A 19536-nucleotide genomic window follows, 5' to 3' on the forward strand; every position below is an offset into this window, starting at 1 on the left:
GCTAACCCCAAGAAAACAAGCTCAGTTCTTTGCTTTAATTAGCCAGCTCCCTACTGCTACTGACAAGACTTCAATCACTTTCACACTTTCTGGCTTTGTTTACCTCCTAAACAGTCCAAAGTTGCCAGGCAAATAGCCACTGCTCTCATAGTCCTTTCAATATCTATTCCCTACTGTGTATCTGTTTACCCTCTTCTAATCCCTTTCTCTCCAATGAATGTAATGTCAAGCAATTCCCCTCTTGCTAATTATTACAGCGACTGGGTAAACATTCCAAAAAGTGGGAAAATGGCGGAAAAGGAAAGTTGAAGTAAAATCATCAGCACAGTTGTGGTTATGTGATTTTTCCACTTAATGACTACTTAGGGACCAAGTTGCTGGTCCCAACTGTGGTTGCTAAACAGAGACTATCTATACCTTGCATATATCATATAAGAATGATACAAAAATACAAGGCTTGCCTCCAGAAATTGTGGGTCCACCATCACTGGAGGTTTTTAAGAAGAGATTAGACAACCTTTGTCTGGAATGGTGTAGGATTTCCTACTAGCGCAAGGGATTGGACTAGAAACCTCCAAGGTTCCTTCCAACTCTTATTCTGTTTCGCTTGTGGAACTGGGATTGGTATTACTTTCGTACTGCTTCCATGATAGATGAAACTTCTAGTTTTGTTTTAGTTTCTTGTGCAAAGAAGCCCAAAACTTTTTGATTTGTGTGCCCCTTTATACCAGAGTATTCCTAGCATTCAGGTTGTTAGAATAATCATTACTACCAGCTTGTTTAAGAATTTCTGTTTGTCAGTTTCATGTAATCAATGTTAATTTTTATGGTAATTTTAATTGTACATCAAATCATGAAGAAATTGCTGAGGAAGTTTTTCATTCTGTGTTACTTTTGCAGGATGATGATGATGGCCATTTATTAGCTTTGCAGATCATAAGAGATTTGGTGGATAAAGGAGGTGATCTTTTCTTGGACCAGCTTGCTAGACTTGGTGTAATAAGTAAAGTATCAACTTTGGCTGGACCATCTTCAGATGATGAGAATGAAGAAGAGTCTAAACCAGAGAAAGTAAGAATTTAATCCAGTATTTAGCCATAGTTCTAATAAATGTTTGAAATTTTGAACTATTGAATTCAGTGACAAATGCAGAGAATTCTAGAAATGGCTTTGCTTTGCTTACAGGTAAAGTATCATGCAAGAGGGTCTGTATTTATGTAGCATGATGTTGTTCTCTCATATTTCTGTTTTGAGGGCAGGTTAGATTTTCAGAACATGCTTGGGAAAGTTTATTTCTTTAATTCTGATAAGTTGGTTCTAAAATGAACGGCACAATGTTATGTTACAACTCTGAATAGTTGTCTGTGTGGAGGGGAACTATGCTGATTTAATAGTCATATTTAGAGGGAGCTCCATTGGAAAAGAAAATAATTCAGGTATTGCAGTTGTCTGCCTCAGGGTTAAACTATAGAACCCTAGGCTTAACTTTTAGTGATGAAATACATGCTGATTTGAAATAGAAATCTTGGAATTAGTCGTAAAGTCTGCTAGAGAAGCAGTTTATGCTGAGATAGTTTAATGTACCAAGCTTGTAAGGTAGAGGCAAGCAATTAATATAATAATATAATATAATATATGATATGATATGATATGATATGATATGATAATATAATATAATATAAAATAATAATATAATAATATAATATTAATATAATATAATATAATATAATATAATATAATATAATATAATATAATATAATAATATAATATAATATAATCTTAATTTTTCTAAGTTCATTTAAGATATGCTGATTGGTAAATGATACAGTTCTGGTCCAAAAGCTACCATGTTAAAGAAAACTTAATACTCTATTCTGTATGAACCCTAAAACTATACTGACTGTTTACTTTCCAAAAAGGAAGCTTTGCAAAATGCGTTGGTTTGTATTTTATAAATGTTTCTGCTTCTTAATCTATACATGGAAGAAAGCATATGAAAGATAGAATTGAAATATATCCATAATGTGCTTTTTAGATGTACTTTCTTAAATATATCATAGTGCTTCTTCAAATTATGGTTGCTTATTGAAATTCAGAGGTCTCGTGCAAGAATGTTGCCTGTAGATAATCTTGCTGTATTTTATCATTTATAACTGATTAGATAGAAATCTATATTATATAGCATAATATAGAGTGAAACATAACTTTTATGAACATGCTAATGTAAATTGATTGATTTTCCAGTTTCCTTTTTCATTCAGTTTCATATATTTACCAGTAAAAAGTTTCCCTTTTTCATCAGTTTGTTAATTTTATAAGTTATGTGAACATTTATGCTAATCTTTATGATACATGCATTTTGTCTGGTCTTTTCTCTAGTAGTTTTTCATTTATAGACTGCATTATAAACTTAGTAAAAACTGCAAATTTGTACTTGTAATTTTCAGAAAGTGCAAATTGAGTTAGTTTGCATTAAAATTGGTGGGTGTTTTTTAAAATATATGTACGTTCAAGTATTCTAATGATCTTGATTTACAGGAAGATGAGCCTCAAGAAGATGCCAAAGAATTGCAGCAGGGTAAACCCTATCACTGGAGAGATTGGTCAATTATTAGAGGAAGGGACTGCCTGTATATTTGGAGTGATGCTGCAGCCCTTGAACTTTCAAATGGAAGCAATGGATGGTTCAGATTTATTTTGGATGGGAAGCTAGCTACAATGTATTCCAGTGGTAGTCCTGAAGGAGGATCTGACAGTTCAGGTACAATCTCGTTCTCCAGAAATATTTTAAAGAGTTAATTACAAATTACTTTTTATATGTTTGATTTTGAGATGTTCTGTTTTACAGGAATTGCCTCCCTAAATAGTAAAGGATGTAAACAGGTGGAAGGTGGTCAGTGATGCTTTTGTCAAATTGGCATGTAACAGTAACTTCTAGTAACTCTGTTCAGTGAACATCGTAGTTTCATGTTTCATGTTTCTTTTCCATGCATACTAATATTAAACAATCATTAAAGATAATGTTTAAGAATGATAAACTGCATTCCAGGTACAGAAATTGGAATGATGTGGCTTGCATCTGGCTAGCAGAATGAAGTGCATGTATGTGTGATAAGTAGTATAAACTTCCTCAGCCAAACTGAAATTGTGACAGACATGCAGCAGAAATGTTTCATATTGAATTTTACTAAGCCATCTGTAATTTTTAAACTTAATAGATATTGCCTGCTGTCTCCTTTTAGTAGTTTTTTATAATTGCAACAACTAATTTTTAAATATTAGGAAATAATAAAAATAGCGTGCAATGGAACTATAGGTTTGCTGTAAAATAATTGAAGATTCAAATTCTCAGGAAATGACTTTTCCCATGATGTGAAGCTAAAAGAATACTGTGAGGATTGATTCTGAATAATTTTGTGTTTAGTAACTGAATTCAGTTTCAGAAATATTAGGAAATACTTTAATTCCCAAGGTGGTGCTGGTGTGTAAGTGTGTTTGAACAACCATCTAGCTGGGAGTTGAAGTCCATGAGTCATAAAAGAGCCGAGGTTGCCTACCCCTGATCTAGCTTCAAGGCTAGTCCTATACTCACCTAGTACAGGAGACAGACTCTGCTAGACTGGCTGGAGCAGGGAATTAGTACGTCTGAATAAAATAGCTGTCTCACAATTTGGTACAACTATTCTAGTTCTGAGAAGTATTTTCATTACATTTTTGCATACTTCAAAATATGTTTTCAATTCCTTTCAGGTAGGGTTATGTCTTTGTTCATTCCATAGGTTGAGCTGGGTCCTTTATGCACTAAGCCAAAAACAAATGAAACCATAGTATGCCTTAGCCCTGTGTATGAATCTTGGCAAAAGTGGGAATCTCTCAGTGTTTTTCTGCGAGAGAAAATAGACCACCAAAAACAGTTAATTATAAACCCTTGAAAGGTTCCCTAGAAATAAAAAGCTGTGTAGTCAAAATAACAATAACAATAGCAATCAACAATAGTCCATCAGCTTTTAGGTGGAAAACATAGGTGGGAGATCTTTATAGTATAGTAAGTAGATCACATTGGAAGCTGTTTATGTAGATCACATAATGCTGCTTTCCATAAACCAATCTTTGGGTGGAGGTGTTCAGTATAAAGGTTTTGCCTTAATGCTGGAAGTATATGTGTAGTTTCACATGTCTCCATTGTGCTACTAGTTCCTTGAATAATGGCGTGGGCTTGGATATGAATCATTTTTGTTAAGGTACTTAAATATAAGTATTTGGAATATGATTGAAAAGCCAAACTTAGTTGGACTGAATATTTTAATGACTGTTGAAGATAATGCAGTCTTCTGTAGAGTATATTTCATGGAAGAGAAAGCTAGTTTTTAAGATTTGTGCTGTAGTAAAAATATAAGTATATTTTTGTATACATACAAAAACAATTTATGCAATTATGCAGCATATTACATTTATATAGTTTGCTATTGTAGCAGATTAAAAAAAATCTAAATTCTTCTCACAATAAGTTGTCATTGTAAAATATCTTAGATTTTTTTCTTTTCTTTTCATTTCTTATCCAATCCAATCCTTTTTTCTTTCAGAATTTAAATGCTTCCTTTTAATATCAAACTGAAAAGTGGTGGGATTTCTGTCAATAAAAATAAGATCTCAACTGCCTAATTTGGTTTCTTTGTTTTAAAAATAAATTGATCACATTTAATTTTTTTCAGAACATTTTCCAAAGCATGTAAATATTATGTTGACCCTCTTAAGTTTTATTATTGTATACTATTATATCATCTGATCAGTGTTTAAACAGTCCTGAGAACTTGAATCCAAAATCTAAATTTGCACTTGTTTCATGAGATACATTCTTTCATGGAAGCTAAATTAAATATGAAATTAAATATAATTTTTTAAAATTCTTTTTAAATAGAAAGCCGAAGTGAATTTTTAGAGAAGTTACAACGGGCTCGAAGTCAGGTAAAGCCATCCACAACCAGCCAGCCCATTTTATCAGCCCCAGGACCTGCTAAACTTACAGTAGGAAATTGGTCTCTTACCTGTCTAAAGGAAGGAGAAATTGCTATTCATAATTCAGATGGTCAGCAAGCTACAATCTTAAAAGAAGATCTACCAGGTTTTGTTTTTGAGTCCAATAGAGGAACTAAACACTCATTTACAGCTGAAACCTCTTTAGGTGAGTATGCAGTTATATATAATGAAGAGAAAGATAGATGTTTGCAGTTGTCTGGTTTAGCAGCTGGATTCCTGTTCTCTGTGAGATGTATCTGGTTTGTAGAGAATATTTTTAAGCCAGGTAATATATAACAGTGGATTAACAAATCCAGAATTATGTACATTAAGGGAAGGATTCTTGATTATGCGTGCTTCATCTGGACAGGAAACAACTATATTATATTGGGGTTCATTGGTGACCTGATTGTTAGCTGTTGTTTTTCAGGATCAGAATTTGTGACTGGTTGGACTGGAAAAAGGGGCAGAAAACTAAAATCCAAGTTGGAAAAAACAAAACAAAAGGTCGGGATAATTTCTGCCAATTTTAAATAGTTTAAATGTCTTCATTTTTAATTGCTTCTTATATATGCTGTTTGCTAGTCAAATATACTTCAAACAGTAAGCCTGCCTAAATTTTAAAAGAAATTAAATAGTAACATCAGCTGTGAAAGAGAAGAAACCTTACTGACTTTTTAAATAAATGTATACAATAACTCAGGAGTAGAGAATAGGGCTAAACTGACATAGTGCCTGTTACCATCACATATAACATATCTATATTAGTGGAGGTGTATATCAGCTAGGTGTATATTATCTGTTCCAGAGACATACTTTACCTGCAGATACCTGGCAAAAAGCATCAGAAATAGCAGAGCTTTCATACACCCATCAGAGTAGTGCTATAGCCATTTTGGGGAGGATTAATTAGAGATAGAGATGCAGGGTCTGGTTCTGTTAAAAAAAAGAGATCTGGAAAAAAAATTCATTGACTTGATTGAGAAACTATATTATAAATAACACCTGTAGAGCTCTGCATTTTCAATTTGCAGAAAGGATATGTACATTTTCCATCTGAATTCATGATGACTTTTACAAAAATTTAAATGTATGCGCATTTTAAAAAATCCAGAGGAGTCTGAGATTGTTAAAAATATTTTATACTTGAAAAGCAGTCAAAGCTGTTGGAAGATCTTTACTTTTTGATTTTACCTTTTGCTTTACCACTTTTAATTTGTTGTTAAATTAAAATTGTTAAAGCAAAAGGTAAAATCAAAAAGTAAAGATCTTTCAACAGCTTTGACTGTTTTTGAAGTATAAAATATTTTTAACAATCTCAGACTCCTCTGGAAGAAGCATTCCACAGATGTTGATGATTTGACCAGCCTAGAAAAAGTGCTGCTTGTAAAATTACATTGGGACTTTGAATTGAAACTTTTAAAAAATTAATTCATATTAGAATTCATCGCTTACAACTCTTTGGAATCTAAAATTGGAATTCCTGGCTTATCATTTTCTGGAATCTAAAACTAACTGGTAGCCCTTCAATATTTTTAGGTGATTAGCAATTAGGAGTTTTAATTCAGATATAGCATAATCTACCTTTTATTGATTAATGTATCTTCTAACGAGAGGAGTTAAGCAAGAGCGATTGCACAGTGTGTATTAATATACTGATTATGTATAATCAGATTTCACTGACAGTTTGTCTTATTGTTTGCTAAGTAATACTTTTCTTATGTACTACTTTTGTAAACAAAACATATCCAGAAACCTCAGAAAATTATTAATGTATATGTGAATTTATATACCATATATATATATATATATATATATATTACTTATTTTGTATCTCTAAATAATCAGGTACGAACTATGGCCAGAGACTTATATGATGATCATTTTAAAGCGGTTGAAAGTATGCCTAGAGGTGTAGTTGTAACGCTCAGGAATATAGCAACTCAATTAGAGTCTTCATGGGAACTTCATACAAACAGACAGGCAAGTTTCATTAGTGAAATGAAATATTGACGTAGTTGTTTTTCTGTTGACATTCACTTGATTCAAATATAATTCTCCTTCTCAAACACTAGCCGTTTATTGCATGGGTTAGATATCTTGGAAATATCCCCGAGATAATTTTAATTTAAGAAATTAAAACTCCTGTTTCAAAGAGTCACCAGCCAACCCAGATATACTGAACAAATAGTGACCTATTTCCAGTGTCCAGTTTGTAATGTTTCAAAGAAAGTAATTGGATTGTTACTGCAAAAAAGAGAAACATTTCAGGCCTTGGTGTAGCATGAGGATGGCATTAACCACAGTGCTGATCTCTCGGAGGACCGGGTAAAGGTTTCATACTATTCTTCTGAGTTGTGTAAAGGTTTAAGGAGTAGGAGAAATTGTATTATAATCGTTCTCCTTCTTGAAGCAAGAGTTCTTGGGGAGTGGGGGGAATTGAACCCTAGCTCATTAATTGAGGGTGTTGAAGACTTCAGTTATACCCAGTTGTATATCTTGGCCTCTGGCTGAATAAGTAATGGTGATAAAATACTGTGTAGATCTAGATGGGAAAGAACTGAGTGACATTCAGCCCAGCAAGATAGGTTCGTATGCCTGCTCTTTTTAGCAAAATTACATTGTTAAGTTTGAACAGTGTTTATTTGTTTATTACATTTATATGTTGCCTGACTCACAGTTATGCTGGATTTAAAATTTGGGAACTCTTGCTGACTCACAGTTCATGCATGAAGAGGAAGCAGCAGCTGTAGCCAAGACAGCCTTTATATAGCTTCATATTGTGTGCATGTTGTCACCTTTCTTGGAATGACAGGCATTAATTACAGTCACTCATGTCTTAGTCATCTCTGTATTGGACTATTGTAACCTATTCTACATGGAGCTGCCATGAAGAACATTCATGGACTATATATACACCTCATCTAACAACTTAAAGTGATGAGTACACCCAGAAATACTTGTTTATATTGTAAGAGGGACCTTGATAATTACTTAACAGGCAGTTGCTGCCCTAATTTCTCTGGAATAGCATCTGTCCTCAGTGTACAGATGCCACCCTTTCTCTTGATTTTTAGAAAACTGGTGCAAACCTTGTTCTGTCAAGCTAGGAGGGTTGAATTGTTGTAACTTCCTCTTGGATCATGAAAAAGAGTTTTTTTCAATTAATGCTGTTTATGTTTTATTTATGATTCCTGGTTCTGTAGAATATCATGAAGTACTCTTTTTTAATTGATTATATGATTTTAATGCCAATATATTGGAGAGATACAGTGTAGCATTTTTATGATCTCTTAATCTAAGTTAAATTTAGGCGGCACAAAATATTCCACATATTACGTATATAAAAACTGATTGTGTAGAATTCTTACGTGTAATTTGACCAACTGTGTAGAATAATGTATCATTAATGGAAGAATTACTATTTCATTCTCTTTTAGTTTATTGAGGGAGAAAACACTTGGCGAGATTTGATGAAGACTGCTCTGGAAAATTTAATTGTCCTGCTGAAGGATGAAACTACAATTTCACCATATGAAATGTGCAGTAGTGGCTTGGTGCAGGCTCTCCTTACTGTATTAAATAATGTAAGTTTATTGCGGGACTAGTATAGTATAGGATTCGGAAAAGCAGAATCCAAATTTTCACTCTGCTATATAATATACTGTTGACCTTTGTCAATTATTTTACTACCAACTTGTTGGAAGAATGCAGAAATAATAACTGCCAACACCTTTTTTAAAAGGGTGGAATATAAATCTATTAAATAAAAATATAACTTCAATAGAAGATATGTTTAATTTTTTTTAAAAAATGAGCCAGGTTTATCCATCAACCACTATATCTGGCCAACATAAATTTCTAAGTATCTTAGGCAGTACAGAAAGTATTTATAACTGTGCTATAGAGAAGACGAGAAACGGGAATATACTTTCTCTTGCTTCTTTTCCTTGGTAAAATGTACCAAGGATTTTTGAAACATTCTGTATTAATCTATATGGAATGTTCAGTCCAAATACATACAGGTAGTCCTCGACTTACAACTATTCATTTAGTGACCATTTGAAGCTTGGCAACTGGCATGCATTTATGATGGTTGCAGTGTCCCAAGGTCATGTGATCAGCTTTTGCAACATTCTGACAAAGTCAATGGGGGAAGCCAGATTCACTTAACAACTGTGTTACTACCTTAACGACTGCAGTGATTCACTTAACAACTGTGGCAAGAAAGGTCGTAAAATGGGGGAAAAGTCAGTTAATATTTTTTTTAATCCCATTTATATCCCGCCCTTCTCCGAAGACTCAGGGCGGCTTACAATTTAAGCACAAACCAATGTGCTTAGCAATAGCCTTCATTCTATGTATATGCCTGCTTATTAGGGCTTTCCCCCCCCAAGCGGCATTATTACAAAGTCAGCTTATTGCCCCCAACAATCTGGGTCCTCATTTTACCTACCTCGGAAGGATGGAAGGCTGAGTCAACCTTGAGTCTGGTGGGATGCGAACCTGCACTAATTGCAGGCGCCCACTGCTCCACCAAGGCTCTTTTTAATAACAGTTAATAACTGTCTTAGCAACAGAAATTTTAGGCTCAATTGGGGTCATGTCGAGGACTACTTCTGTATACTTTAGTTTAAATTTTTAGTCTTTTTATTCATCCTGTTTTAGATAATATAATGACAATTAGGTTAGAGCTATATGATTATTATAAAAACTACGGAGCTGTGTCAAATAAGTCAAATCTATATGGTAGGTCATATTTTTGGTATTTTTCATGAATACAGATGGCCAGGAATGTCTTTCAATTTGATTAATAGATCTAAGATAACTTATCTCCGGAGACTAAACATTCCAAGGCTTCCTAAATAACATAAGAAATAGTTTATGCTTGACATGGCTTTTGGGATCCTTTCAGTGCTAAAGAATAGTGAGATGAAAAGTCTTTCAATCTATTACTCCCAAATTTCCTCCCTGGAGTTGTCAAGCTAAATAAGCTCCCCTTCATGCACATTTGACTGTACGCATGAAACACTGTTACAGTCCTAGTTAGTGGCATGGTTTGCACATTATGCCATGATGTCAGCAGCTAAAAGAAGTATATTGAGAAATTGGGGAAATGATATTCCAGATGTTAAGAAATGGCTTTTGGAAATGTGTGGCCTGTTGTGAATTAGACAATACTTTCTACTTATCAAAGAATGAAGCAATATGCACTACAGGCAGAGATTTTATGCTATTTTACAATAATATTTTGTAGTGACTGTTTTTCAGTATTTTATGGTATTACTAATAGCAATTAGTGATAATTTTAATATATAAAACAAATTATTTTCTTCTTTAGTTTTTTATCATTTTCATTTTATATCATTTTTCTTTGAATTTAAAACTTTTTATTGTTTCCTTGAGTATGTTTAGTGTTTTTTCAAGATTTTGTAGTTTATAAAAGCATTGTGCAAAACACGTGAAATATTTATAATTGCCTGGGTTAACATACTAAGGCAAAAAACTCTTAAATTTTAATAGCATGATATGTGGCTCTAACCAATGTTCTGTTTGATGAAGATTCATTCATACTTAGTGTGTGTCCTGTTATTTCTTGCTAGCATTAAATAGTGTTTTCTTATCTTAGAATATGGATTACGATTTGAAACAAGACTGCAGTCAATTAGTGGAAAGAATAAATGTGTTCAAAACAGCTTTCAGTGAAAATGAAGATGATGAAAGGTAATTTAAAGTCACTGAACATATTACAAATGTATTATGACATGATAAACATTTTATAATGTTCCCAACAGTAAAAACACATACTGAATTACATCATCAAAAATGTTTATTAGCCAATGATTGATTGAATTTGCCCATTTCTTAGAGCAGCACTTTTCTCCTTTCCAGTATATATGGATTATTGCTACAGTTTCACATCCACTTTGCAGAGTACTGCCATTTAAAAACAACAACAAAACCCTTATTTTTGATTCCCCATGTTTAGCTATGCAAACATTATTTTCTAATAAATGTAGTTTGATACTTTGGTATGTTGTACACTGTGTCTACTTTGAATTCATTTTTAAAATATATTCTTCAAATATTTTATAGTGCTTGTTTTCTCTTTGTTCATAGCCGTCCAGCAATTGCATTAATTCGAAAATTGATAGCAGTACTTGAATCTATTGAACGGCTTCCATTACATTTGTATGATTCACCAGGATCATCATATAATCTCCAGGTAATTTTGCAGTCCTATGGACATCTGGTGCATCATATTGTAGATGAGGTTCTGTTAACAGATATATGATTTTAGATAGATAGACAGACAGACACACACACACACACACACATACATTTAAAGACAAACATTAAAATAAGTGCGGATACTTAACAATTAAAAACAAGGGATTTGATTGTGAAGGAAACAGTGGGGAAGCCAGGTGCAATTCCTGCACAAGTACATTCCATAACTTGGGAATTATTTGGGCCTCATTCTTACCTGCCAGCCTTTATAAAAAACTGATTTGGATGCTACAGCTGATAAAGTTTCAGATGATATAAATTTGCTCTTTTTTACCTAGAGTTGATATTTTTCCATTTATATAGTCTAGAGATGAGGCTAGGATCCTTGTCCTTGCCCTTTCTTTTTTTAATAAAAGATAAAGATTAGCCAGGTCAGTAGGCACATTGATGAATTCATATTTACAATCAGGTTAGATGCAAGAGAGTGGTGAAACACTTATTTTCCCTTTTTTTTAAAAAAAAATCTGCATTACATGTTTTGGGTAATATTCAGCTAATTATCAGTATTTATTATTGGAGCATATGATAGAATCTGCCAGTTATGTTTGGAATAGATATGTTAGATCTGACTTGTTTGTTGTTATATTCTTTGGAAGAACTAGTTTGAAAGAGTGTTCTTGTATATTTTCAGGCTCTTCAGAAGATATTAGGAATTGTACTTATCTTTCTAATTTATTTCCAGGCACAACTCAAAATACTGTATTTTATGATTACATAGGTAAATTGTAGGTTTGGGCTAAGTGTAGTCTTGAAAGTGTTGAAAGCAAATTATCATCAACAGAGTAATCTATGAATTCTACAATTGCAGGAGTTCTCATTCAGCTAAATGCCGAATATTCTAGATTTCATAGTATAGGGCAGGGGTGTCAAACTTGTAACGTCACATGATGTTGCGATGTATCGCAACTTTTTTCCATTGCCGGCAAGGGTGGGCATGGTTTCACTATGACACATCCAGCCTGCGGGCTGACAGTTTGACACGTCTGGTATAGGGATTTAGGTTTTAGTATAGAAAAATATCCCCAATGAAAATTAACTTTTATAGGTTGAATTAAAGATGGGGCAAAGCTTCTTCCTTAAAATTTTTTGTATTATTTTGTCAGGATTAACTTTTCTTGTTCGTTGTTCATAAGCTGCATCAATAAAGAACAAATGTGTTCATTATTTCAGAAAAAGACATTACATCGAAACTATCATATTGATGTATGTGTGTAATGCGTACTGAAATTAGTTCTCAATTTCCAGTATAGGAATACTTGTTTTAATTTGAAATTGTAAGTTTCAGAATTCATTAAATTAAAGTAAAACTTTACATTTTCTATAGATACTAACGAGACGGCTACGATTTCGCTTGGAACGTGCTTCTGGGGAAACAGCTTTGATAGACCGAACGGGTCGAATGTTGAAAATGGAGCCTTTGGCAACAGTAGAATCTTTAGAACAATATCTTCTTAAAATGGTGAGCAAAGTCCTTTTCACTCATTTTGCAAATATCAGGTATTCCATGATGCTTTAGTAACCGTCATACTTTTTTAGGTGGCAAAGCAGTGGTATGACTTTGATAGAGCTTCGTTTGTTTTTGTACGAAAACTACGGGAAGGTCAGACATTTATTTTCAGACATCAGCATGATTTTGATGAAAATGGAATTATTTACTGGATTGGAACAAATGCCAAGTAAGATTTCAGGAATTTAATCAATTTAAATATATCTTTAATAGTTTTTATAAAAACAGTTGGTATCTATTACACTGTTCATGTGTTTTCACTTTATTCTTTTAAAGTTAGGAAATGTAAAAGATTAAACTGATTAAATACATTAATATTTATGTTTGAATTTAATTCTTTCATCAGTAACAATGATTAGTTTTACATTAGATTTGAAATGTAAAATATGAAAATACAACACTACGTTTGCATGAATTATATAAAATATGACTTTGAATTTGTTCTGCTTTAAACTTTTGTGGATTGTGATTCATATTCTTCATGATTATTAATGTTGTTTTTCTTGTAGAACAGCATATGAGTGGGTAAATCCAGCTGCCTATGGGCTAGTTGTAGTTACATCTTCAGAAGGAAGAAATCTGCCTTATGGTCGTTTAGAAGACATCTTAAGCCATGAGAGTTCAGCTTTAAACTGTCATACTAATGATGATAAAAATGCATGGTTTGCAATAGATCTTGGTCTTTGGGTGATACCATCAGCTTACACACTGCGCCATGCTCGTGGTTATGGACGGTCGGCTCTCAGAAATTGGGTTTTTCAAGTTTCTAAGGACGGACAGAACTGGACTACTTTATACACTCATGTTGATGACTGTAGTCTAAATGAACCTGGGTATGTTTTTCTTTTGTTACATTTGCATGCTCATTTATATTAATTAAATTTAAAATACATTTTCTTTTTGAGTCTGTGGTAATACTATACATTTAGGCCAATAATATTATGAAACATTCTGAACTGACTAAATATATGAACAATAATCTCTGGTACTAATGAATTCAGGAATGTTTCTTACATTCTTGAACTTTTATGTGATTTATGGAAGTATTTATTATTTTGCTTCCTGATCTTAAGTTTCTTTTTTTAATGGCTTTATACACTGGGTTATATTGTGAAGTAGAGTGGAGCAAGTGATTCCTTATTTTCAAGGTGCCTGGCTTTTAAAAATATTAATGCTTTAAATCCCAAAATGTAATTATTTTGTGTGTGTGTGTGTTTGCTCATTTGTCTATTTTTTTAAAAAAAGAAAAATCTGTAATTTTTGGTGCAATTTTCCCAAATATAAAGTTCAACGGCAACCTGGCCACTAGAGTCACCAAAGGATGAAAAACAAGGTTGGAGACATATAAGAATTAAACAAATGGGAAAGAATGCCAGTGGGCAGACACACTATCTCTCCCTGTCAGGATTTGAACTTTATGGCACTGTCAATGGTGTGTGCGAAGATCAGTTAGGTAAGCAATGTAAAGTATTATTATTATTATTATTATTATTATTATTATTATTATTATTATTATTATTATTATTATTATTATTATTATTATGTGGGCCCCTAAATTGTGTATTTTCCCAATATTTGTTGATAGCCATAAAGAGATTTTAATGTGACATAATCGGCTGGGTTGCATTTGTTGCATTTCAGCTACTTTGAGCCAATTTAGAATGTCTGATAATATATATATATATATATATATATATATATATATATATATATATATATATATATATATATATATATATATATATATATATATATATATATATATATATATATATATATATATATATAAACCAAGTTTCACATCTCTTTAGGAAAAGCAGCTAAAGAAGCAGAGGCTAATCTGCGAAGGCAGAGAAGACTGATTCGTTCTCAGGTTCTGAAATACATGGTTCCAGGTGCTCGTGTCATCAGAGGAATTGACTGGAAATGGAGAGATCAAGATGGTAGCCCCCAAGGGGAAGGCACTGTTACAGGTGAATTACATAATGGTAAGCAGATATTTAAATAACTTCCTCTTCTCAAATTACTATTAAAATAGTCTTTTATTCTTGCATATTTAACCTATGTGAGTGGAAAATGTTTATTCAGAAATCATTGTGAAAACAATAATTGGTACATTTGGCTGATAATTTGCTCATAAATCATTTCACTATTCCCTTTTGGGATAAGCAACATTATGTGGAGTAAGGAAAGGAGAAAGAAATAGAAAGCCAAAAAATAAAGATATGGGATAAGAATAAGAAAAAAAACCTTAACTAAAACTAATTTACTCCAACATTCCATCTATCCATTCCTTTCTATTCTTAAAAAAAACCAGCATTGCTTTCCCACAATTCATGCACTGGTTCATACATTATCTTTTCTTCCTTCTCACTTTTATGAATCTAATCAACTAATCAACTCCATCCAACTTTCTCACTATCCTTTTTATGATATGAATATCCTTTCCTTGTATATTTGCTTTGCAGTTATAATCTCATTCCTTCTCTCTATGTAGCTATACCACTTCAGTATATTCCTTCTCACTGTTATCATGAATCCCACATACTTCTCAAGAGCCGCTTTCCTATTGAAATCACCTTATTTTTGCTTCTCCTGTCATATCCAGCTCTTTTTTCCATATAGCATATTTTATAGAGAGACATTTTTACTTTTTTGATAAGTAAAAGACCAAATACTGCTTCTTTTAACCAATATTTGCACATTTTGAAATATCTCCATCCATTTCCTACTGTTAATGAACATTCTACCAAGGTATACATACTCATCTACTTGTGTTAGTTTTTTACCATTTATATGAAATTTTCAAACCTTCATTCTATTTTCCTTGTCAACCTTGGTGTTTGATACTGTAATTTGCAGATTTGTATTCCTTATTATATCACAGTGTCATCTATAGAAATATATATGCAAGTTCATGTCCCTAATGAATACACTTCTAATATTACCACAAGTATTTCTTAACATTTATTCTTAATGTATTAAACAGTCAAGGGGACATAACATATCCTTTCTTAGTACTGATCCATTTGCTAAGGATTCCATTCATAATGCTTTACTTCCATCTCATATGCCACTCTTATTACCAACAGCAAATTTCAACATTCAATATCTCTGCAAAGCTTTCTCAAGAAACATATAATAGCAATAGCACTTGGACTTATATACTGCTTCATAGTGCTTTATAGCACACTCTCAGTGGTTTACAGAATCAGCATATTACCCCCAACAATCGGGTCTTCATTTTACCAAATGAAAGGAAGGATGGAAGGCTGAGTCAATTTCAGCCTGTCAGGATCAAACTTCAGGCTGTGGGCAGAGTTAGCCTGCAATTACAGTCCTCTACTCTGATCACACCTGTTTGCTTATGTTAAATAAAAAAGGGCAATTGCTGAAATTAAACTGATTTATGCTTTCTAAAATGTAAATAATTCCACAGTGCTAAACATGATTGTTTTAAAATAGGTTTGATTACCAATACTTGAAACTTAAGACATTTATTTCCAAAGGAAAAGAGAACCAAGAATAATTGAGGCCTATACTATGTAACGTTCCTTTGAAAAATAATGATCTCTTAAAAATAACAATAATAAGTGACTAAACAGTGCAGACTCTTGACCTAACCAAAAGAAATACAGAAATACAGTGGAAATGACATCCGTATATATTTTTCAAATCTAATCTACCTGGACACAACAAATTTTTCAGGCATAGTTCTAGAAATATGTATTTCAACAATACTAGTTAACTAATAAAAAACACTTTGTTGCCCTAGAGCAGGAGTAGGCAACCTTGGCTCTTTGATGACTTGTGGACTTCAACTCCCAGAATTCCCCAGCAGAGGCCATGCTTGTTGTTCTCTCTGCTAGGGATTCCGGAAGGCAGGGAATTGAGAGACCCTTGGTTTAAGAGCAGGGGTAGGCAACCTTGGCTCTTTGAGGTCTTGCAGACTTTAACTCCCAAAATTCCTGAGTCAGCATGGCCGGTTCAGGAATTCTGGATTATTGAACTCCACAAGTCATGAGAGAGCCAAGGTTGCCTACCCCTGCCCTAGTGCAAAATTTTTGGCTCCATATGATGTGAATGTAACATGTTTTTCACATATAGTAATGAAATCATAAAAAAGCATATCTTATACTAATTGTATAGGTTGTGCAGTTTAACTATAACCATTGTACTCTTATTTTTGGTGTGCTTCATACTGTATGAATGATCAATTATTCAAGAAAAACTAAACCCCTCTCTATAAAAACAGCTAGCTGTGGTCTTCTGGCTTAGCATTTTGCAACTCGCCTTTTTTTCGTTTGGCTTTTATCAAGTTTACTATGCATTTTCTTATTTTGTTAGCTTCACTGGGATCTAACTGCTTTTTTAACATTGTATATAATGAAATTAAATTGGATAGTGCTAGGGAGAATTTTTATTTCTAGATTTTTAACTATAAGTTTAGATTTTTTTAAAAAAAAAATAAAATTTATTTATTTAGATTGCTTAATTAATTAACTGTCCAATTCTAGTGGACTCTGGGTGGTTTACAAAAACTAAAAAACTATAAAAACATCAAGAAACATTAAATCATCAGACAGCCCAGATTAAAATACTCTAACAAAACCTACAAAATAGTACAGGCGCCAGTAAATAGTGACAAACATCAAACCCAGGTCTGGGACCAAAATTAGGTTTCAAGACTATCCGGAACCCTAGGAGAGAGAGTGTGCCACCTTTATCTTTCCATAAGGTCTATATCAGACATGTCAAACACAAGGCCCGGGGCCCAGATCCGGCCCGTGAAGTGGTTTCATGTGGCCCGCGAAGCCATCCTGGAAACAGTGAGGGAACGGCCCCCGCTGCCTTGGCCCTGGCCCAGAGGCCCTCCTTCTGCCAGAGACCCTCAGAACTGTCCCACTCCTGCCCAGGCCCCCATAGGCACCCTTGAGGCGAACGATGTAGAGCTGGCCACGCCCACCCAGTAGGCCACACCCACCCAGACCCCTGAGGGCAACCGCAATGCTGATGCGGCCCTCAATGAAATTGAGTTTGACACCCCTGGTCTATATACTCTAAATCAGGGATCTTCAAACTTGGCTCTTTTATGACTTGTGGACTTCAAGTCCCAGAATTCCTCAGCCAGCCACACTGGCTGAGAAATTCTGGGAGTTGAAGTCCACAAGTCATAAAAGGGCCAAGTTTGAAGACCCCTGCTCTAAATCTTTCTGCTTTTCTGTATATATGATTTTCAGATTTTACAGAAAGTCACATTAAAATACCGTATATACTTGAGTATAAGCCGAATTTTTCAGCCCACTTTTTGGGCTGAAAAAATCCACTTCGGCTTATACTCCAGTCAACAAAAAAAAAGAACTTACCGAGGACTTGCGCGCGGCCGAGCTACTTTGCCTGACGCTGCTGGGGTCGCCCGGGTGCCTCTGCTCGCCCTCAGCAGCACCTGGCCCGGAATCACATGCGAAACAAGCCCGGCAGAGGAGCCGGAGCGGCGAGCAGAGGCGCCCGGCCCAGATCCTGCAAGGCCCGGCCGAGATGCGCCCCCAGCAGCGGAGCTGCTCCGGCTCCTCTGCCGGGCTTGTTTTGCATGTGAGCTACTTTGCCTGATGCTGAGAAGACCCGCTTGGGCACTCGGGTTGTTGTCAGTCTCCGCAGGCCCTTCTCGTTTCCAGGAACGTCAAGCGCGCTTGGCTCTCCACCCCCACGGCAGGGCAGGGCAGGGCAGAGACTTGCTCGCCCTTCTGACGGCCCTGAAGAGAAACGAAGGGCTTGCAAACTCCCCGCGAGAAGCTGGGCGAAGCGCGCGGCTGGGCGAGTGTGTGCCTGCGCGCGTATTTACGAAAGAAACGCTCCGAGAGTTCTTCTTTCTCCGCCCCCTTGGGGGGAACTCTAGCGACTGCTGTAGCCGCGCTTCTCTTCTCGGCTCCGAAAATAGGGATTTCTACTCTCTCTCTCTCTCTCTCTCCCCTCCCCACCCCGCATTCTCCTGCCTCTTCGATTGCGACAATAAAAGGGCGAAGGGTGCGCTGGTTTCTTTCTCCTTCCTCCCCCCCTCCCCTCCCCTCCCCGATTGTCAGGTGAGGCAGCTGGAGGTCTGGCCGGGAGATTGTAGCTGTTTTGAAACGCCGCGTCTTGAAACGCCCGATCAGCTGATTTTTGGGTGGAAGAGCCGCGGCTTGAATCTGTTTGCATCTGCCTGAATTAGACCGAAACGGCCTGAATTTGACCAGAGTTGCTTTGTAATGGCTGGAGGAACTGCAGAGGAGGTCTTGCCGGGAGATTGTGGCCATTTTGAAACGCCGCGGCTTGAAACGCCCGATCAGCTGATTTTCGGGGCGGAAAGAGCCACGGCTTGAATCTGCTTGTATTTGTTTGAACTTAACCAGAAACGGCTCGTAATGGCTGGAGGAACTGCGGAGGGAGTGAATGCTCCAGCCTGGAATATTTGGAAAGGCTGGGGGAACCGGATGAACTGCAGCTTAAGCGACTGTTGCCGGAGGAGCCATGGCTTGAAACGCCCCAGTTTTGGGGCAGCGTTTGCTTGTTCCCTCCCTCCCTCCCTCCCTCCCCTTTCCCTCCTCTCTAAATCCTTCCTTCCTTCCTTCCTTCCTCCCTCCCTCCCTCCCTCCCTCCCTCCCTCCCTCCCTCCCCTTTCCCTCCTCTCTAAATCCATCCTTCCTTCCTTCCTTCCTTCCTTCCTTCCTTCCTTCCTTCCTTCC

The 19536-nt window shown here is 35.3% G+C and overlaps 1 protein-coding gene across 7 annotated transcripts in view; it reads left to right on the top strand.

Moving 5' to 3' along the window:
* Nucleotides 1-19536, top strand: part of HECTD1 (HECT domain E3 ubiquitin protein ligase 1) — a 74488-nt gene that overhangs the window by 23262 nt on the left and 31690 nt on the right. For 4 of the 7 annotated variants that reach the window (XM_083349424.1, XM_083349428.1, XM_083349430.1 and 1 more), the window contains exons 12-25: nucleotides 901-1071; nucleotides 2539-2761; nucleotides 2849-2893; nucleotides 4919-5182; nucleotides 5447-5523; nucleotides 6865-6999; nucleotides 8457-8603; nucleotides 10646-10740; nucleotides 11137-11242; nucleotides 12632-12766; nucleotides 12844-12983; nucleotides 13324-13647; nucleotides 14101-14267; nucleotides 14626-14802. In XM_083349424.1, the coding sequence (XP_083205550.1) occupies nucleotides 901-1071; nucleotides 2539-2761; nucleotides 2849-2893; nucleotides 4919-5182; nucleotides 5447-5523; nucleotides 6865-6999; nucleotides 8457-8603; nucleotides 10646-10740; nucleotides 11137-11242; nucleotides 12632-12766; nucleotides 12844-12983; nucleotides 13324-13647; nucleotides 14101-14267; nucleotides 14626-14802 (2206 nt within the window). The remainder of the gene's footprint in view (nucleotides 1-900; nucleotides 1072-2538; nucleotides 2762-2848; nucleotides 2894-4918; nucleotides 5183-5446; nucleotides 5524-6864; nucleotides 7000-8456; nucleotides 8604-10645; nucleotides 10741-11136; nucleotides 11243-12631; nucleotides 12767-12843; nucleotides 12984-13323; nucleotides 13648-14100; nucleotides 14268-14625; nucleotides 14803-19536) is intronic. The other 3 variants (XM_083349425.1, XM_083349429.1, XM_083349426.1) reach the window with 2 other exon arrangements.

This window comes from Vipera ursinii (genome assembly GCF_947247035.1).
Source record: "Vipera ursinii genome assembly, chromosome: 1".
Taxonomy (NCBI): Eukaryota; Metazoa; Chordata; class Lepidosauria; order Squamata; family Viperidae; genus Vipera; species Vipera ursinii.